Source organism: Lissotriton helveticus, chromosome 3_1, assembly GCF_964261635.1.
Source record: "Lissotriton helveticus chromosome 3_1, aLisHel1.1, whole genome shotgun sequence".
NCBI classification, from domain to species: domain Eukaryota; kingdom Metazoa; phylum Chordata; class Amphibia; order Caudata; family Salamandridae; genus Lissotriton; species Lissotriton helveticus.
The window spans coordinates 938,049,292-938,071,515 of NC_136061.1; the positions used below are offsets into that span (position 1 = coordinate 938,049,292).

Here is a 22,224-nt window from a genome sequence, read left to right on the forward strand (position 1 = left end):
GGGAACATCAGTAGCTGTTCGCATAGAAAATGCCGGAGATCTCATGGCTAGGATCTTCCCCCATTCACTCGACCACCAAAAATGACAGAAAAGGAAGAAATGTTTTCTTTCTGTTCATTTCAGAAATTCCCTGCTCAAGTCCCCATGTAGGACCTGTTTTAAGTTGTGATGTATGCATGTGGGTTGAAACTCAAAACCATTTTTCATATAATGCAGAAGAAGACGACACTCTCTTCTAGAAAAGGTGGTGCACAAAATAAAATTGATTATAAACAAAGGTGAAAAGCTTGAAGCGCCTATAGAAAGAATGGGATGCAGTTGGACATGAGGCGTAATGTTTGGAAATAATTGCACACATGCAATTACAGTTTGCTGTGAAGGAAAAAGAGCAGTACCAATGAACATGTATCTATGCCAACAAATCATGAGGACTGGGGGCCTGATGGATGAGAAGCCATCCTTAGAAGATCCCCCAGGGATCTGAAGAAATAATAAGGGCAAGCGTGCCTCTGAGGGAATTTGCCTTTGTGTTCAATGTTGGAATCATGGAAGACTGAGTTGGCCATGCCAAGATTCGAAGTCCTGGCCTGCAGGTCATAGCAGACGTCCGTAGTGAGCCATCTTGCATTAATGTTGAGTCTGCTAAGGGAGACCTGGGTTACTTCTAAACCTACCTGACCAGGGTAGTACAATATCAAGATTGGAATCAAATCAAGTAGGTTTCATGTGGTTCAGGTAAGTTTGGGTTGGAAAGCAATTCTCACCAGTCACCTGTGAGCTCCTGAACATATGGTAGCTGACGCACGGAACCTGGAGGGGTTGGCTTCCTCAACACGCGAGGTTATGCAAGGATTGATACATTCATTCTCAGAGGGGTTCTGTTTGGGATAAGTGGATTACAGTGGCGGGGGGATTGTCTGGAAAATGTTTTCAATGACTCTATCCACTTTGTTTCCCACAGCAACTCCCTGAGCGATGAAGAAAACAAGGAGCTGTATGGGAAATGCAACAACCCCAACGGACACGGGCACAACTATCGAGGTGAGAGAAGGGCCATCACTGTTCGTGTCAGCCTGGACAGTCTATGCACAGACTTCATGACACCAGGGGCCATTACCAGCTGCTTGGAACTCCTGATTTATATACTGGCCTCGGTTAATCCATGCAGTTTTGGATCTGCACAGGTCCCATCAGAGTATACACCACTCCTAGCCGTAGGGAGGCCTTATCTAGGTAGCTAACTTAGATTAGGTAGACATCTGCACAGAAAGCGACTTCACTAGAATTTCCATCATCCATCAACACAGGAAGTGTCTTCACTAGTTTCACATCCACCATTCCCAGCACTCTTCTCCCCTCCCAGGACCTACTTAATAGAGGCTGCAGTGTGGGTATGCGACTGGCACACCAAAGGCAATCTTGTCTGTGCTTGGACCACGTTGAGCACCAGGAACTCTGGTATTCTGCCCACCACCCCCCAAACCTGCCACACTCAGCCACACTTTCAGCCCCAGCTGCTGCCTCACCACTCAACACGGAAGTAGCATTCACATGCGCCTCCTGCAAGTTCACATACCCTACTCCCACCACTCTTGCACCAACAGCTGCACACTTGCTCACTCTTACACAAACCAGCCACCTGCTCACACTCCTACAGATCAACCACCACCTACACAACATGCCACGCTTGCATGCATGCACCCCAGCAGCTTCTCACTCACTAAACATGACACAGTGGTATGGGACCTACTGCACGACCCCGCTCCTGACCTGCCCTTCCTCACGGAAACATGGCTAACTACAACCTCTCCTCTGGACATTGACAGCCATTCTAGCTGGCTACAAGACCTTCGGTACAAGCCTAGAGGTGCATGATCCTTTAAGCCAACGTTATCTATGCACACAACATAAACTTCCTCTCCTATGCACACGACACGCAACTCCTTCTCAGAAGAACCCCAACACAAGAAACCATTTCACCCCCTGCATGACTAAAATTGCTCACTGTATGAAAGCCAACTGTCTCAGGCCAACACTGACAAGACAGAAGTAGCAGAGTTCAGCAAAAACACCTCACCATGGGTTTTTCAACTGGTGGCCGGCTGAACTTGGACCCATGCCAGGAATATCGGAATCCTGACAGACGGCAAGCTGAACACGACCACACAATTCAATGCCATCACTACATCCTATTTCCACACCCTGAAATTGCTGAGGAAGATTTTTAAAGGGCTCCCAAGCAACACTAGAAGAATCGTCACTCATGCACTAGTCACCAGAAAGTTGTTATGGCAATACCCACTAAACCGGACTACCAAGCAACTCCCTAGAATACTACAAGCCATCCAAAACTCGGCAGCCAGACTTATCCTCAAACTCTCACACAGAACTCCCATCGTACAACACCTCAGAGAGCTCCTTTGGCTTCCGATGCACAAACACGCTCACATCAAAACCCTCTCACACACATTGAAGGTACTACACAACTTCGACCCCACCTGCCTGAACAGTCGTATCCCCTTCCACAACCACCTCCACTAAACAGGACTCTTACTCGCTCAGATCCCATGCATACAATGAACCAGATCAGGACAGGCATTCTCTTACATTGCTCCTAAAGTGTGGAACGACCTCCCACTCCACATCAGAGACTCTTACTTTCTTTGAATTCCACAAGAAGCGGAAGACCTGGCTTTTCAATTAACCAACCTACCATAGCCAGCGCTAGGCACACACACGCTCATGTTCAATGGTGCGCTTTGCAAATACACATAACAAAAAAACATAACTCCGCATCCAGACTTCTACAAGCAGTCACAGTTGTGTATGATGGCTTATTAAGACTGTTCCAGGTTCTTGGGTATCCTCAAGATGGAGAGTTGCCTTTCATTTGAGTTTTACGGACCTTGGAGGGTTTTTAATATAGACGACCTTCCATTCACACCACAGAAGGCCTTCATTGTTCTTCTGAGAGAAGATGATTATTCCGACAGACAGACCAGGCTGTCACAGTTCTTCTCTGGATAGATGGCTGCAAGCAATATTGCTCTAGGTGCTCTGGGTTATTGTCCGGGGAGATTCATACCCTTCCATATGGCTCCAACCCCATCACTACTCCACAATGCTTTTGGTTCCAAAGGTTTTTTATTGGCGTAGATGACACTGAAAAGGTAGCAAGTGCAATAGGAGGTGGAGAGACTATGACAGTTCAGGTATTGTGCCTCTAGTCCATTCTGGTAGTGATTAAGTTGTGCATAGTAGTTGCATAACTTTAGCATCATCAGTCATTTTGGGGTGGGGTGGAGGGGGGCTTATATGTTCTCATCAGACTGACTGAAAGCAAGAAGCAGAAAAGGAAGAAATGACAAGGAATAAAGATATGAAAACAGCAACATAGGACGAAAGTAGGGATGACAATAACCTGCAAGAGGCAGATGAAAAGACCTTGTCAGATGGTGGATGAAAGTGGCATTAGGTGGATTCAAGACTGGGCAGCAAAGGGACTCAGCAGTGGGATCCTAAGAAAAACTTTGTCCCCATGCACTTTATTATTACAAATTAAATGCTGCCTACTGGTCTTTTCCGGACAGAGAGATGCAGGGCCATGCTGGTCTTGGTCCTCTTTGTTATATTTCAGTAGTATGACAGATTACTTTTAAATTCTCAAAAATGCGAACTCTTCCTAAAAGGAATGTTCAGTGAATAGGGATTTTGCTGATATCTGGGAATCTGAGAGGAAGACATCTATGATCTTGAAGGCATGGAGGGGCTGTGGAGCCTAGTGAGTCTTGAAGGCTGAATTGAAGGGGGCATTAGGGTAGACAAGGTTGAGTTGGCAGAGCTTGAACGGGATTGGATGGGTGCAGATGAGGATGCTCTGGCTCCCCCAGCGCTTTCAGAATATTGTTCATCCCATTCGATTTCAATGTATCAAAAATGCTTGCTGATGTGTCCCACAGTGGTGGAGAAACGTAGGATTTTCTTAAATTTAGATACATCAGAGAGTTAATAATGGGCAGTAAGTGACTCCCCTATGAAATAGATTAAATACATGGTTAACGAAGAAAAACAGGAAACAGCCCTACAAGACAAAATTCACAAGAGAGCGACATTGTAAAAAGTGCCAGTGCCCACAGCTGTGGGCGGAAACGTGTGCTGTCAAGTGTTACCACGGGTACGTAATCTTCTATCCACCTCAAGACTCTTTAATATGCTACCCAGGCCCCCTTTCCATTTATTCCACTCTTTCAGGTTCCTTTTTCGTCCCTTTCTGGTGGCTTTTCCACCTTCCCCGTCCTCCTTTCTCCTTTGTGTGTGTTTTTCCCTCTCTTGCGCTCGGGAAATGTCTTACCAGAAAAAATGATTAGTGGTCTCTAAAAATGAGTGTTGGTGGCCCTCGCCAGCTCAAATTAAGCACTGGGTGTAGTGAGCAACTTAAGTCTGTACATTGGCTTAAATCCGAAGTCTACGCTCTCACACATTATTAGCAGCATTTAACTGACCTGATATTATATTAATGCAACCCTGGTACGGGATATAAACATTTTTGTTGGTTTTAACAAAGCAGTCTTGCAGTAAATTGAATATATAGCGACGGATGAACATTTAACCGCCTATGTACAATAGAAAGATCATTGCTCAATCGAAATAGATTTTTTACTTTGCACCCTGTCCAGCGAGCCATGTTTTTCCAATGGAAGACCTACAGGATAGCAGAGTGTTTGCCCCAGCACAGCTTTTGCCGATAATGGGGTGTTTGAAGGTAATTCATTGGAATGGTGTGATGAGTGGGATAAGGGAGAAACAAAACTTAAATAGAGTCTGATCTTTTGTCAGTTGTTCCTTAAGATTAACTCCTAGCCACACCTTGTTCAAAGTTGGGAAATCGAGAGAATGCAACATATTTTGTTTGAAGAAATACAAGTATTTTCTAATTATTTGGGTTTATTGGAGCGACAACACAGTCAACCCCAGCCAACAAAGACCTGTCTACTACTTAGTCTTTGCACCGTGAGAATGAATGGAGGCGTTTGGCAATAATTTACTGTGGGTGTTAAACTTCAGGATGTTCGATTTGCCCAATATATCTTTGCCAGTGAACGAGTAGAAAAAAAATGAAAAAAACCACCATGCCAGTTTGTCCTGACTAGCCAGGATTTGCTGAAGGAGGAATTTTCCCTTTTCTTAAATTATTAAGATGCGATCTTCCTACAGTGTGGCTTATGCAGTGTACCACCCACACCCCCCTCCCCGTGCCTGCTGGTCATTCAGGTTTGCATCATGAAATGGAGTTCACTCACTGTAGTTTTTAGGTCGAGCCTGGAGTCGGCGCTCATGCGCTGCTCGGCGAGAGATGCAGATGCTCTATGGGCTTCGATCACACCAATGGCTTCCCATTGGTTCCTAAGTGTGCTTTTAGAAAGCCCTTTCCTTTCAGTGACTAATTTTATCGTTTGTTTCGCCTTTCCTTGGGCGGTTCCTGTGCCTGGCAATAGGCCCTGTTACCTGTAGAATTGCTCTTCAGTTTTATTCATTAGGTCATTGAACTTCTTTTTCTTTCTGTTTCCTTGCTTTTATTTGTAAACAGCTCTTAATGCACGTTTGTGCATTTCCCTTTTTTCAGTGCAGCACCCCAATACATCTTTAAAATACATGGCATGTTTGCGTCACTCGGTGAGTACAGTGTGCGTGAGACACAGTGTAGGAAAGTGGGTTTCTGTTGCAGTAACACCCCCACTTTTTGCCACACTTTTTCTTGGTGTTCCCTGGGTCCCTGCCAATCAGGTTTGCAGGGCCTGTGCTCTTTCCCCAAAACTAACCCAGTTGTCATCTCTGGCCACAGGTCAGCCCCTGGTAAATGGTATCACAGGTACCCAGGGCACAGTGACCAGGGAAGAACTCTAAGGGTTGCAGCACTCATTGTGCCACCCTTAGAGGCCCTGTACCTTTACACACACACACTGCTCTTGCAGGCTGCATGTTTTGGTGAAGAACAAAGTAAAGAGTCGACATGGCACACACCTGTGTGCCATGCCTACAATCCACTGCCCTGGCATAGATCAGTCACCCTTCTAGCTGGATGCACTATGCCAGTGGTGAGGCTACAGGTGCATAAGCCCTGTACCCCTACAGTGTCTAAGTCCATTCTTAGACATTGTAAGTGTAGTGCTGCCATTAAGAGTATATGGTGCTGGGAGCTTGTCATTATGAACTCCACAGCACCATAATGGCTATACTGAAAACGGAGAAGTTTGGTATCAAACAACTCAGCACATTAAACCCACACTGATGCCAGTGTGAGATTTAATGAAAAATGGACACAGAGGGCACCTCAGAGATGACCCTTGAAAACTAACCCACCACTAGTGTCCAGGCTGAGTGGCTGCTTGCAGCTGCCGCCACAAGACATGTTTCTGGACCCCTGGGTCGAGAACCTGCTGCTCTCTGTGGCCTGAAACAATGCACATCCTGGGACGATGTGCCAAGTCTCCTCCCCCAGGATGGGCAGGGTTCACGAAGGGGAAGCTTCAAAGGCATGCCGCCTTTGTGAGCGTCCCCAGACCATTTGCTGCTTTCAGCAACAGGTCCCCACTGGTTCTACCCCCACTTAGGGTGGGAGAGCCGGCGGGAAAAACAAGTGAGGGAAAAAGGTGTCCCCACCTCTGCCAACTCCACCCATCAGGTGGGGGAGGTGAGGTGAAGCATAACTCTGAGTCCCTGCCATCTTGAGGATGGGGGAGCCCAACCAACCAGGGACAGGCTCCTGCCCCCCCTCACTGGAGGGTGGCATGATAGGGAATGTACCCAATGGACATAAAGTTCAAAGTTCAAGAGTGAAGGAATTGTCCACAAATTTAGTGAAATGTCTTCTTTTATTGTCCAAACATGCGCCAGCGACACGTGTTTCGTCGCCAGAAACACACTGTTTCTGGGACTCTTCAGGGCTATAAGAGTAGAGGTAAGGGATCTGCAGGTCGCGGTGCCGGTGATAATTCCGACCCGGCTCCGCTCGAGACCGGGTATTGTTGAAATCGTACACGGTTGTCACAGGAATACAACGATGTTGTTGCAGTGTGAAGTGAAGATCCTTAATAAAACTTAAACCAGGACACGGTTCGCGAAGTAGGAGTCAACATGCAGGGCTGAGTGTCCGTGTCTCCGGAGTGGTCGGTAAAGAGGCTTGTAGGCCAAGGGGTCCCCGTAGTGCGGGGATTGTTCGGCGGTGACTCTGTCGAGTTTACGTTTCTGTTCCGGGTGCGGTCCTGGAACAGAAACGTAAACTCGACAGAGTCACCGCCGAACAATCCCCGCACTACGGGGACCCCTTGGCCTACAAGCCTCTTTACCGACCACTCCGGAGACACGGACACTCAGCCCTGCATGTTGACTCCTACTTCGCGAACCGTGTCCTGGTTTAAGTTTTATTAAGGATCTTCACTTCACACTGCAACAACATCGTTGTATTCCTGTGACAACCGTGTACGATTTCAACAATACCCGGTCTCGAGCGGAGCCGGGTCGGAATTATCACCGGCACCGCGACCTGCAGATCCCTTACCTCTACTCTTATAGCCCTGAAGAGTCCCAGAAACAGTGTGTTTCTGGCGACGAAACACGTGTCGGCTGGCGCATGTTTGGACAATAAAAGAAGAAATTTCACTAAATTTGTGGACAATTCCTTCACTCTTGAACTTTGAACTTTATGTCCATTGAGACATCATCTCTACTCTCATTTTTCTATAAGTGTGCTGCGAAATTGTTTTTCTTTTACGTGGTGTGTCCTCAAAACACATCGTGAGGGGTTACAGGGCTTTGCCCCTTTTCTGCATGCACCTTTTCTGCCTGTTAGCTTCTAATTGTGCGTCAACCTAGCAGTGCGCCCAGTTCTTGGCCTCACACCTAAAACCCTGTCCCTTCGAATTAGGGAATGTACCCACCCCAGGGAAGGGACACATTGGTCCCCGCCCTTTACTTACCTTTTACCCCCCTAAAATCTAGTATTTAGGGAACACCCTGATCCCTGCTTCCTCAGATCCAGAAACAAGAAGAAGAAAAGAAGGACCGAACCGCCGTGCAGCCAGCTAACAAGAGGAAGATGCCCACTGACTTGACCCCAGCCCTACAGGCCTGTCTCCCCTTGAACCTGCTCCTGCAAAATCCCGGTGTGTCCTGCAGCCAGCCCCCTCGAATATCGCCCGAGGACCTGCCTTCCTTCACCTCCAAAGACTGCTTCTTTTGTGAACACCGGATTTGTTCAAACAACAACCTCTGGCAGCAGCCAGAAACCTCAAATCCAGCCCACTCTGCAACTGCCAAATCCGGCCCGAGCTCGAGTGAAAAAAACACCAAGAGGAGGTCACCCCGGCGATCCCGACCCGAGATCCGGGGACCCCTGACCTGCCTCAAGCCTCTAGCCGACGCCTGCAGTCTAAATCCAGAAGGCCCCCCTAACTGCGACCAGGTGCTGGTAAGAATATCTGACCCCCAAAAGGCACCCCTGCACCCGATGCTCCACGGCCTTGTGTGCCAAAACCAACGGTGTCTAACCAATCCTGAACTTCCCAACTTACTTCTCGAAGTGATGGTCGCACCCAGAAGTCCTTCGTCTCCCTGACTGCAGTGCTTTTGCAAACCGGAGGTTCTCCATAGAAAACAACGGGGCACCCGACGTCGAAACAGCGCTCTGCACCCGGCTACCTAAGCGCCACTGAGGGTGCACCTTTTATGCTACTTGTTTCCCCATTTGCCCTGACCTAAACCCTAGGAGCTTTGCTCCCACAACCCAGTGGCCTGCTTGCCAGCAGCTACAAACCGGAGGCCCCCTGTCCCCCATTGGATAACATTGGGCCTCAACACTCTGCACCCGCCGCCCTAGTGCCGCTGAGGGTGTAACAAGAGTGCATCACTGGCCCTGGGGGACCCCTTAGTCTAACCCCAGAACCTTAACTCTCTCAGTCGATAACTTACCAGTGAACCGATAACCTGTTTTTCCTCCATAGGATAACATTGACAATTTCCTTCCACACAGTGTGGAGTTTTGAAATCTAAAGATATTCTTTAAAAATCGCACGAATAACCAAGACGTATTTACTTGTCCCAGTGCTGAGTCTAGGTATCCAGCACTGAGTTATAAAAGTAACGTAAAAATTAACTTACCTGTAATTTACTGAAAAAGCCTATTCATTTCAATGTACTGTATTTGCTAAGTATTGCAACCTACTGCATTCTCTGTAAATCAAACAAAGTACAAGTTCTATTGCATTTTCAAACTGTTCTACACTCAGCAACTTATTACTGTAAAGTATTTAATGCTTACCTGTTCCAGGCTTGCTTGGTTCTAAAAATAAAACAGTATATTTTTTATACAAAAACAATTGGTCTAGAGTTCAGTTCTTGAGTGTGACGAATACATTTGCTGACTGAGTGTGTACATCAAATGCTTAACACTGTCCTCTGATACTGCCTTACTGCTCGACCACTCTACCACAAATAGAGAGTAAGGTTCTATCTAACTTTAACCTCTGCCTACCTCTGGGGTCACCTCGACTCTATACACACTAAACCTCATTCTGGTGTGTATATATATGTTAATGTTAATGTTATGGGGAATTTATAAAGCGCACGGCTACTCCAGGGAGTGTCCCGGCGCTAAGAGGACCCCCATTGAAAAGAGAGACAGAATGCACTCACAATCCTGCACCACAATTTTACTGAAGGAACAACCAGGTCTTGAGTTGGCGCCTGAAGCTAAGAAGCTCTCGCTCTTGTCTGAGGGAGAGAGGCAGCGCGTTCCATAGTCTTCCCACTACCACCTGAAAGGAACGACCCCCCTTTCTGGTCCGGGTAAATTTTGGCACCACTAACAGATGTTGGGCCGATGACCTCAGCGTCCTGTTTGGAATATAGCGTGTGATTCTCTTTCTGATGTACTGGGCCCTGCTGTTATGGAGAGCCTCAAAAGCAAGCACCAAAGACTTAAAGTCAATCCTATTTTTCACTGAAAGCCAGTGTAAGGTTCTTAAATGACTTGCCATATGGGTCCTAGGCCCTGCCAAAGAAACCATTCTGGCAGCCACGTTTTGAACAACCTGAAGACGGCCCAATAAATAATTTGGGATGCCCAGGTATAATGCATTGGCATAGTCCAGCCTTGACATAATCAAGGCTTGGACTACTGTCTTCCTATGGGACAATGGCAACAAAGGTAGGAAGTTCCTCATCATGTTTAGAAGTCTGAAATACGTGCCAGCCACAGATTGAACCTGCGACTTCATGGAAAGATCTGAATCAAGCATGACTCCCAAGATTCTTCACAGTGGAAACAGGACTGGATGGCGGAGGCTGATCCTGAGGCCACCAATTCTGCCATTCATCACCAGGGGAGTGTCCAAAAAAGGTCATTTCAGTTTTGGCGGAATTGCATGATAGTTGGTTTTGTCAAAACCAATCAAACACTTTAGTCAGGCATCGATGTATTAAATTTTCATTGAGCGGCTCATCCTTTTCAAAAGTGAACAACAATTGGGAGTCATCGGCATAGGTTATAACTTTGGCCCCATGTTTCTCCGCTAGGGATGCAAAAGGTGCCATATAAATATTAAAAAGAGTTGGGCCCAAAACTGAGCCCTGAGGCACTTCAACATTCAACAATGGAATATCTGCTGAGAAAGGTGGGGACCAAACAGATTGCTGACGACCTTCCAAGAAAGAGCAAGACCACCTGAAAACGGTGCCCCCAAATCCAGACTCACTAAGTCTCTGTAGGAGTCGACCATGGGGCACGGTATCAAAAGCCGCTGAGAGGTCCAGCAGTATTAATACTGCCTTCCCTCCTCTGTCAAGGGTGGCTTTGATACTTTCACTGACTTCTAATAAGGCCGTTTTGGTGCTATATTTTAGCTCTAAACCCCGATTGGCTGGGATGAAGAGCATTTGTGGCCTCAATGAAGTTAGTAATAACCCCATTTACATACTTCTCTAATGCCTTGGCAAAAAAAGGAAGCAGTGTTATGGGCCTGTAGTTGCTGACTACTGCTGGGTCAGCTAAAGGTTTCTTCAATAGTGGGAGGATTTTACCCTGTTTCCACTTCGCTGGGACCTTTCCTTCCGACAGAGAAAGGTTCAGAACTCGATTAACAGCTGGATTCAGAACCTCAGCAACAGATGCTACAATTTTCGCAGTACACGGATCAGAAGGTGACCCAGATTTAAGCGCCTTCATGATGGTAAGTGAGGTATCCAGGGAGACAGGAGGAAAATCCGGAAGTATTTCCTCCCTAGAGCATTCTTTAGAGTCTGCCGCATCGTCCTGGTTCGTACAGATAGGCATATCAAATGTGTCTTGGATAGATTTGATCTTATCATGAAATAATTTAGCGACCTGATTGGTCCATTCAAGGGTGGGAGTAAAGAGGCTCTGGGTAACATTGGGGTGAGGCAAAATATTTCACAATCTTAAACAGTTCCCTACTACTGTTTCTGGCTTTATCAATTTTTGTAGCCAAGAAACTTTTTTTCTCATCACGCACTTTTATGTAGTGCGCTTTGAGTGCGCCTGTTTGTAGATGTCTTTACTTAATGGATCGAAACTTTTCCTCCATGAGCGCTCCAGACATTTACAAGCACTTTTACTTTTCCTCAATGCCTCTGTAAACCAAGGAGATGAAGTATTTCCACGTGCGGCCCTGCGCATCTTTGGAGGAGCAAGGTGCAGAGCCCAGTTCTGCAGCCAGGTTTCCAGAGCATGTGTCACCTCTTCAAGGGAACCTTCCCCACAAATAGGATGTCGGACTAATATTTCTGCTACAGAATCGGGCGTAAATAGCTTAAAGGATCTGTAATCTTTAGTTTGTTGAATACCATGGTACTGAGCCTACTATGGTCTTTTTTAAGCCGAAAAGTGATCAAATAATGATCGGACCAAATTATCGGAAGAGGGTTGTCTAGGTCAATCTTGCATGTTGAAAAAATTTGGTCCAAGATGGGCCCCTTTTCATGAGTGGGAGACATCACATACGGAACCATGCTAAAAATATTCAATGATTCACATTGCTTCTTGGTCTCTCGGTCTTCCATTTGATCTAGATAAATATTGAAGTCTCCAAGGACCATGTATTGACTAAACCTAGTAGCGATGGGTGCTATGGCGTGGCCAATAGACTCCAGGAAACGTCCAGGCGGCCCTGGTGGTCTATATATAATCACCCCGGCCACTGACTGGTGAGCGGAAACTGACAGATGGAAACCTAAGCCTTCCGCTCCCTCTAAGTCAGTAATAGATATAGCCGAACAAGGGAGAGAATTCTTGTAGATAATTGCTACCCCCGACCTCCATTCCCTAATCTGTCTTTCCTAATTATCATATAGTTGGGGGTATAACATTAGCGAGAGTGGGGTTTGATCCCTCGTGAAGCCAAGTTTCAGTAATAAACAAAACTTCTGGCTTGGCTTCCACGAGGATGTCATAGAGTTGGAATTCATGATTCCTCATAGACCTAGCATTAATAAGGATAGCTTTAAGACTTTCCCCGGTCACATCACTCAGAGGAGTATGTGACCCAAAGATTAATTCATTACCCCCAGGAGTCCCTCCCACCCCATCTCTGGAGTCGGCCTTCTAATTACAGACATTACATAACAATGGGTCAGAGAGAGAGAGAGAGAGAGAGAGAGAGAGAGAGAGAGAGAGAGAGTATATGTATGTATATATATATATATATATATATATATATATATATATATATATATATGCTGTCATGTTACAGAACTCCCTGTAACTATTAAAGTCAGAACTCCGTTGCTCCGCAGGTATGTACACGCATGATTTCAAGAACTTGTTGGTGAGCTCACCCGGCTTCCTAGTGCTTGGTTCTTGGTAAAGGGTTTCCTTGTATGATAGGTACAAGACATTGTGGGCACTAATTAGATAGCCGTGATAATTAAGTTTAAATTTAGTTCTTGCTCGCCTCTCGTTGGTTTTCCAGTGTTTATTTTGGCTTCTCGTCCTATTTTTTGTTTCATAGGGCAACATTTAGAGTAGAATTCAGTTAAAGGCAGCTTATATTTTCTACACTATCAGTTTTCCATTTCTTTGGCTTGAACGAGTTGCTCTAAAATTAGCTTAAACCCATTGGCAACGCCAATAGCTCTGGCCAAACACTTATAAGATCCCAAAGGCGAGACCTGTTGTCAATGCCAATGCTTGTTTCCAGTGTCATCGTTTGCCCAATGGATCGTCCAGGAGCCCTAGACTTCCCCTCCCTCAACTCATAACTCTTATTTTACTTCCACAATGAATACTGCTTGACATTCATCTGAAACTTCACTGCTAATTAATTACCAGTGCAGACCACCGTGTTGATGTACTTTCTTCTCTATGTATTTATACTGGTTTTTTTCTTCTTTTTAGTGATCGTCACTGTGCGAGGAGAGGTAAGTGTCATCCACATCCTTATTTACTGTTGCAGTCCCTAGGAGACTAACACTATCCAGTATTTTTATGCATTTAGGATTTATGTGTTCCAGGCATATTTTGCAGGATCCATTGATGTACACAGGCAGCTTCAGGGGCGTCTACGATGTCTTCTCTCAGCAATATGCTCCTTGGTCTGGAGCGGCTGGGATGTAATCTGTCATCAGGTCGATTTCAGGTCGATTTCTTGAGAAAGCAAATGTTTATTCTAGAGTTGAGGCACGGTAGAGGGCTCTTGGTGACTTTGGAGCAAACTGTGTGAAGTATTAACATTTAAAAGAAGATTGAACTTTCTGTGTATTTAGGAATGATTCGCCAGTGTTTGACCAGATTTCACCCAAGACTCCAAAAATCTTTTCAGGTGGATTTGGATGTCTCCATGTGAAGATGGGTTGATATGCAACTACAGATAATCCTACTAAAGAGTTCTAGATTGCGGTGCCTTTCCTAAAGATGATTCTTGATTCTTCAAATACTGTGATTATGTCGCTGTTTTATTTTATGGCTTGCCTGGAACTCTTTTGCACGATAGCAAAGCTTTGAGTGAACTTTGAGCTAGCCTAGTCCTTTTTAGGTCTCGCGACCTACGGAGCGAGAATTCAAGTCGGCAAAATCCTCGTCAAACCAAAGCGCTTTCAGCCGCGGTTTTCTTGCAGTTCACGTGAATCACGTGAGCAAACATGCACGAGCATTCACGGCCAGGGCTTCTCCTCCCCTAGCAGCACTCCTCCCACACCAGCAACTCCCCCCTCCCACACCAGCACCTCCCCTCTCTCTCCCCGCAAACACAGCCTTGCCGTAGCAGCACTCCTCCCACACCAGCACCTCCCCCCTCCCACACCAGCACCTCCCCTCTCTCTCCCCGCAAACACAGCCTTGCCGTAGCAGCACTCCTCCCACACCAGCACCTCTCCTCTCTCTCCCTGCAAACACAGCCTTTCCTTTAATTTCTCCTCCCCCTCCCCAGCCCGTAGCAGCACTCCGCCTTTTAAGAGTGGGACTTGATAAATCTTTAGTGCATTTAAAATGCTTTTTTAGACTCTACTTAACAAAAGGTGCACCAGGCAGCATTTCTCCAGCACAAGGCTCGCAAAAGGCTCTCCTCCCTCTCCACATCAAATGCATCAATCATCCTCCCACAGGCTTCCCCAGCGCTGCCCCGCCCCCTGCTTTACGGCCAGGCCATCTGTTCCCTGCCAGACCTCTCACACCTCCGTCACAGCATGTCGCCTTCTCTTCTCTCTGCTCTCCCCTCAGGCGCCGTGACATACTTCAAAGTCTTATCACTTCACACGGCCGCAGGCCGTGCAACCAGAGCACTTCAGTTGGTGCGCAGCTCCCCTCCCAGCACTGCCTTGTTGTTACTCTCGGCAGCCGTGACTCCCTAAACACTTTTTATTTATATTTAATTAGCAGCAGTAGCATTTCATATAATGTGTTTCCAGCATGAGATATTCGTCGCTTTTTGATCCTCGCGCCTTTTCCCTTTCAGTTTGAAGGCTCGAGGTCTCCTTCACGCTTCACTACTCACAGCGTATTTATTTTACATTAGAGACTCGTGCTGCTCTTCGTGCTGCCCTTCGCGCTCCACTGCACGCAGAATATTTACCTTTGGTTGGCTTAGCTGATGCACACACACGCAACACCACACACACGCAACACCACACACACGCAACACCACTCACCCACGCAACACCACTCACCCACGCAACGCCACTCACCGCCACTCACACACGCAACGCAACTCACTCACGCAACGCCACTCATCCATGCAACGCCACTCATCCACGCAACGCCACTCATCCACGCAACGCCACTCATCCACGCAACGCCACTCATCCACGCAACGCCACTCAGCCACGCAACGCCACTCGTCCATGCAACGCCACTCGTCCATGCAACGCCACTCGTCCATGCAACGCCACTCGTCCACGCAACGCCACTCGTCCACGCAACGCCACTCGTCCACGCAACGCCACTCGTCCACGCAACGCCACTCATCCACGCAACGCCACTCGTCCACGCAACGCCACTCACACCCACGCAGTGCCACTTTCACCCACACTGTGCAGTGCACAATAGGTCTCGCAGTAGGAAAGTTGGAGCTATTGGTTTTGTAAATGACAAAGCCCTTTATGTTTTTAAAATGAAAACAAAAATAAAAGGCATTGTTATTTGCAATTGTAATAGCTCCAACTTTCCTACTGCGAGACCTATTGGCAACGCCAGTGCTTGTTCATTTACCGCTGTATCCCCACCAAAAGAGTGGGCGGTTTAATATCTAGCTTCTGCATGTCCTCTCATTAAGTCAAAACTATCCTCACCACAGCATGCGAAAGCTTCTAGGATTATTTGTGCCTTTGTATGGGAACTCTTTCCAACAGGATCCTTATTGGTGTCTCCTCTGACCCAATTAGGTCACTGCCACCTTGGTAGGCTCAACCGAATCTGGGAGCCTCTATGCGTATATTATTCTCTGGATAAATGCGGAGGTCATGTAAAGTTTTAACATGGCTATTGAGGTACCCTAAATTTCACTATTTTACAGAGACCCACACAATGATTACAAATAAATGATCAGGATGCCAAAAGGAATCCAATTGTTCCTGTATACTGAATTTACCAACATGTTTCAGCTAAGTTCAGGAAAACACCCTGTGGGTCACTTGGCTTCTATCAGGGCTCCTAGACCTCCTTATCTACCAGTTTCTAATTTGTAAGGGATGTGTAAAAATGAGGCCTAAGGCTCTCCTACCTGATTAGTGATGCAACATTTTTTGTAGGTTTTTGATCAGGCCCCATCGGCTTGGCGGAATTGGGGCCGCCGCCCTGTGCTCACACTTGTGCCAAGGGAGCAGGGTCGCCGGTGTGCTCCTGGATTGCTCTCCACTGCCATGTTAGACCTGTGCCGATGGAGGCTGATCAGATATCTCAAAAATATATATTTTTTTTATTCAGCTGAAACATCTTGGCAAATTTAGAATGTTGGAACCACTGCACTTCCACTTGGCATTATATAAAACACGTTTTAGCCTATTTTAGCCTACCAAAGTGGCTTATCTGGGTGAGATGGGACACCAATGATGAAGCATGCCACCATTTGGCAGGTGAGGTGTCTCCTCCTATTATTTTCATATACCAGCTCCCCTTCGTTGCTACCCCAGTCCACGATTCACTTAAAGTTGTTTTTTTTCTTAACATTTTATTTGGTGTGGGCAACAGCTGCCATTGGCTTCTAGGCCGCACCACTTTTACAAAGTGCTTTCATGTATGTTTAAATGTATTGTTTGTTTACCACTTCAAGTGGTATCCGCCATCTTTTCCCAGGTAAACAAAATGGCAGCCACATTATACTATAAGCGTGCATATGCATGGTGATGTATGCACGTGCATGTCATCACATGCAGCTGCCACTGCATCATGCAGCGTAATCGCTCTGACACTGCATCATGCCTTTTTTTGCTGATGCTGGACAGCATCATCAGGAGCGTTGGCAAAGCCAGTAGTTCAAAAAGGCGAGACGTATTGGCTGTGCTAATGCCTGTTTGAATAAGTTTCACAATCGGGCTAGGTTGGTGTGTGTCCTTGAATGTCTGTCTATCGCAGGAGCATATACTATATTGTTCTATGATTAGGTTTTCGGGCAATTGTCTCTCCAGGATTACAGAGTGCCTATACAAATCTCTCTGTAGCATGATTGACTTGCAGATTCTTTAAAGGAGTCTCCGAGACCTCTTATTTGTATTTCTCTGTTCCTGTATTGTACATAATACTTCTGGTTGCTCTCTGTGGTTTTGTGGCAAGCAGTGGCAGTCTCAATGTACATGTGCTTGCTCGATGGCACAAATATGTACATGATCCTCCTAGACAGTTTGGTGGTGCTGCACTTGTGGCTGTCCGAGAATATTTTCCATGTTTACCTCTGGATTGCTCTATGGTATGAAGTGATATCTAATGATGTTTGATCACATGACAATGGCAATGTCCCTACTTTTCCAACATGTGGGGACAAATGCGGCCTGCTGGGGGTTTGTCGTGTCCTTCTGAAGAGCAGAAAGTACTTTTTTGGTGAACTGATTTATTTTTTTATTTTTTTTGCTTTAGTCATTGTAAGCAAGAATGTTATTTTTGTTATATTCGTTCTAAATGGTTAATTCCACTTGTCACACAAGTGATACATTTCGTTCACCCCACAGATTGATCCTGTCTCTGGAATGGTAATAAACCTGACGACACTCAAGCAGCAAATGCAGGTGAGCATCTCGGGCCTAACTTTGACATTGAATGAGTTCACGCCCACAGTTTTAGTCACTTTCCACTAAATGGTCCTACTTCTGCTTCGCTTTGGGTTTCGACTTAAAGTGGGTAAGTGTTGGCTGTGTGTTCAGGTAAGCGACCTCTCCCTCACACCAAAACATAGATATTCTCAAGCAGAGTCCCTCTGTGTCTAATGGAAGCGTGTGCTCAGTGGGCTTGCAATGTGCAGTTAGTGGGTCTTGATCCTTGTGATATGTGCCCCTCACTCAAGGGCTCAGTGATTGTTTTGGGTGCCAGAGGTTTCTGGTAGAGCTGTCTGCAGCCAGACGAGTGCTCGATGACACTCCGGCTCACTGCTGGCCTTGAGTTTATTGGCTAGTGCTTGCCCCGTTCCCAGAGCTTGCCTTCTGAAAGCGTTTTCTTGCTGGCGGCATCCTGAATATAATAATTGGCAAGCAGCATAGGGACCGGCAAATCTTTATACAAACCCTACACGTCTTGTGTTTTTCCTTGTTTTCCCCAATCCACTGCACCTGGACTGGCAGCCAGGGTGAAGTCATGCAGTGTCCGAATAATCATTAACCAGGGATAATTCCATGGCTGCAGGACCAAAGTGCAAAGCTCCAAAGCCACCTTAAATAAATGGTTGTGTGGTCCGGCCTGCACCGTCAAGCTACAGAATGAGACATTGCCTGGAAGCATTAAGCAGTGCAGCCGGAGCCTACTCCTTAGACAGCTGCTCCTCGTACTGCATCGGTCTTAAAGTCCAGTTCATCCAGGGTTCCCCTGAGCTCATATTCTGGCAAGATGGTGCAATCTCTTGTATGTTAGCTGTTTGAGCATAGGTTCATACTGTACTAGCTCCCTTCGGTGCATCGCCCCACTGGTCAGAGCCAGCAGCTAAAAAATAAAACGATATTTCATTGTTGTTTTATTTTTAAGCAGCTGGCTCAGCCAGCGTGTGCAGGGAGTGGTGGGGCCGGGGCATGAGAGGGAAGAGGAAGTGCAATGTGCACTCCCTAAGTGAGCATGTGTGTTTGGCCGACCAAAACACACATGCGCACTTAGGTTTCTCTAACCTGGCTGCATTAAACAGGGAGGGTATGGAACCCCCCACAGATTCCCTGGCCTGAGCTGAACGTCATTCCAGCCTGCTCAGGCCAATCTCCGTGCTGCTGTGAGAGAATAGCGTGGGGATTGGACAGGGAGTCTGTGACGTGGTCCCAGTTCTGCTGGGATCAGAAAGAACCAGCGCGGAGGCGCGATGCGGTAGGCAGCTGGCACCAGGTAAGTTTAACTTTTTATACATTTGCAAACTCGCTTCCCTTCCCGCCCCACCACTTTATTTATGTGGCGGCTGCCGCTGAGCTAACTTCTTACCCCAAGAAGGCCCTTTCTGCTCCAAACACCAGACATGACCTTCAGGAGTCTGCTGAATAAATCATTGGAAAACAAATGACAAGCCACCTCTGCCCAACCTCCTCCTTCTCCAGGTCAACCAATGTCAGTAGTTACAGGATAGCGACACAGCATCCTACTGGAGAAGGCTCTGGCCTTATCTTAGAACGGGCCTCGTTGTCCCATGGCTCGAGTATTGGGCACATTCTGTTCAGGAAACTCGTTATGCTGGGGTGACATGTGTGTTCTGCCTCTATTATCCATGTAACATGCATATTCAACTCAGGTAACGCGTGTGCCACATTGGCCTAGCTGCAGAGCCCACAGGCAGTCGTTTTCTCAGGTAATATGTGCATTTTGCTGTGGTTTCTGATGCATCCTCACTAGGTACCAGGTGCACTTTCCTTGATTTTCTGGCTTATTTTGCTTGGGTCATAAACCCCTCGTACTGTGGCAAATTGCAGCCTTCTAATATGTTAACTAAAGAATCCTGCTCGGGAAGAAGACATATTCAGCATTACTTGTTTGCCATTTTTCAATTTTTGTACATTTTTTTTTTTTACAGAAAGCCATCATAGAGCCGCTGGACCACAAGAATTTGGACAAGGATGTGCAGTTCTTTGCTCAGCATGTTAGGTACAGGAATATCACATGCACACCATGCTGTGTGAACAATTGTGGTCTGTTTTTTAAATGTATGAATGTTTATAATCCCATGCGATTGCACGTTTTTTTTGTTTTTGTTTTTTGGTAAGAGCTTTCACACTCTCAACTAGCTTTAACATTTCACGTACGTGTTCGCACAGTTGGTCATCTGACTACCAGAAAAACGTCTCCAGCATTTGCTTTGCTTACAGGAAACAATAAGATATATCCAAATAAATGCTGTGTACAGCCCTTTAGTAGAAAATATTCAGGCACAAATTCATGCTTACAGAAAATGATCAGCACTCTTCATAGATGAGCCTTCGTACTCTTGTGCCCTCCCAGATACATGAATCCATTATTATTGGAATCATTATCTTTGTAAATATATTTACAAAGGAGCATAGAAAATTAATCATATGCTGTCTCCGATGGAGAGTACAGAACAATTTTAGAAGAATTGCCCTTGGTGTGCCATATGTAAACCTCACTATAAAATCACTGATTGGTGAGAGAAAGCTGATCTGAGAAATGCTGCTTGAAAAGTCTGAGGGTCAGTGAATGGCCACAGTCTCTTAATTCATTCTGTTTCTTCTCTTTGCAGCACCGTTGAGAATGTGGCCGTGTTCATCTGGGAGAGCATGCAGAAGCAATTAGCACCTGGTCTTCTCTACAAAGTGACTGTACACGAAACAGACAGCAATTCGGCCGTGTACAAGGGCGAGTAGGAGGCTGGATGGCCCTTCATTGCAGAGAAGACGCACAGAGCAACCATTCCAAAGTTCTACCACACCAGAAGGCCACATTGTGCAAATGGACATCTGTTAACAGGGTCGAAAATAGCGCCGGGCACCAAAATAAAAGGGGCCTCATTAGCAAAACTGATAACTAAAGAAGCATTTGCAATGCAATAGGTTTCGCATTTACGAGAGTTTGAGCTATTGGCATTGTAAATGACAATGCCTTTTATTTATGTGTTAGTTTTAAAACAGATAAATAAAAGGCATTGTCATTTACAATGCCAAAAGCTTAAACTCTTGCAAAAGCAAGACTTATTGCATTGCAAATGCGTTCAGCGCCTGTGCTAAAAAATGCTTTTAAAAAGCATTAGGAGAGAGCTTGTCCTGCCTGAATAAGCAGGCAGGACAAAGCTATTTGAGAAAATAGTGCTCAGAAGCTGTAATTAAAGCCTACAGAGTAACAATACATGTAACAGGGGGTGTCTCCACGAGGTTACAAAATGAGACAAGGCGGTACTAAGGAGGGACTACTAGCCTATTGACCAATGAACAGCCACAGTTTACAGTGGACAATGACACAAGCCAATGAAAAATATGGGTGGAGAGTGAGCGGAGCTTCAAGTCCCTACCTGAATACAGCATGCCTCACAGAGCAGCGCATGCTCTGCCCTGGCTCGACCTAAAAAGTGGTCCATGCCTGCAAATCGAGGCAGTTTCGAACTTTAAGGCACAATGGATAAACAATTTGCAAAGTATGGATTTGAGACTGCTGCAGGCAATGTTTGTTTAGTATGTTGAAAATCATGTGTAAAAACCGTCCCAGCAAACCGTAAACCAGGCCCACACACTGCCCGATTGCCTCATAGGCCAGTCCGACCCTGCAGTGAGAAGCATGACCTCAGCAATCAATGTCTGCATGTAAGAAAACTCTCCTCCCAAGGCACTGGTGCTCTTTCTAGCGTGCTCTGTGTTTGTTCTAACCCTTGTTCCACTGTCGCCTGAAGAGGTGAACTTTTATTGTAAGCCCCAAATATCAACAGTGTGGCAGACTTTTCTCACACAATTGTGTTTTTAGCTCTGACTGCCTCGCCAACTTCATTATTTCCAAAGATACATTCTAAAAATTAAACTTTGTAATTATATATCCACACATGGGATCTTGATTAGCTCTCTTCATTTATTGATCTGTTTTAAGTGTCAATCGCATTTTGATTATAGCATGGGGCGGTGGGTCAGGCCCTCTTCTCTGTGAGTGACCGCAGTTTGCTTGTGCACATCCACCTAAAAAGTAGTTCACTTCAATGCTAGTCTGGAGGGGCACAGACCAGACCTTTGTTTTAGTTTCTCTATTTACGTACATTTTTACAACTGTTTCAACCTGCTTTAGTCATTGAGTTGTTTTATCATACTGATTTTTTTTTTATTGATTTTGTGCTCCAAAACTGTTAATATATAAGTGCAACTCTCCATTTAGTGTTACCATCTTCCACTTGAAGCTAAGGAACTTTATTTAAGCTTGACAGCCCCAGACTTTGATTTTAGCTTCTGAGTTTTGTATCCAGAATTGTCAAAATCCAATACACACTTGGAACCTATATTTTTCTGTTCTTCCACAGCATTTGTAAAGGAGGACTTGCAATAGACATTCGACTATAGCTTTTTTGACTACTTTACGAACTCATTATCACAAGTATTCGGAGTGCTTCCAAAAAT

General features: G+C 45.9%; 1 protein-coding gene across 2 annotated transcripts in view; it reads left to right on the top strand.

Annotated features, from left to right (window-relative positions):
* Positions 1 to 21,659, top strand: part of LOC144823108 (6-pyruvoyl tetrahydrobiopterin synthase-like) — an 82,713-nt gene extending 61,054 nt beyond the window's left edge. The window contains exons 2-6 of one of the 2 annotated variants that reach the window (XM_078681290.1): positions 962 to 1,041; positions 13,409 to 13,431; positions 17,668 to 17,724; positions 19,692 to 19,762; positions 20,376 to 20,619. In XM_078681290.1, coding sequence (XP_078537416.1) covers positions 962 to 1,041; positions 13,409 to 13,431; positions 17,668 to 17,724; positions 19,692 to 19,762; positions 20,376 to 20,499 — 355 coding nt within the window. In that variant the 3' untranslated portion in view covers positions 20,500 to 20,619. Of the gene's footprint in view, positions 1 to 961; positions 1,042 to 13,408; positions 13,432 to 17,667; positions 17,725 to 19,691; positions 19,763 to 20,375 lie in introns of both variants that reach the window. The other variant, XM_078681289.1, reaches the window with a different exon arrangement.
* Positions 21,660 to 22,224: the final 565 nt, after the last annotated feature.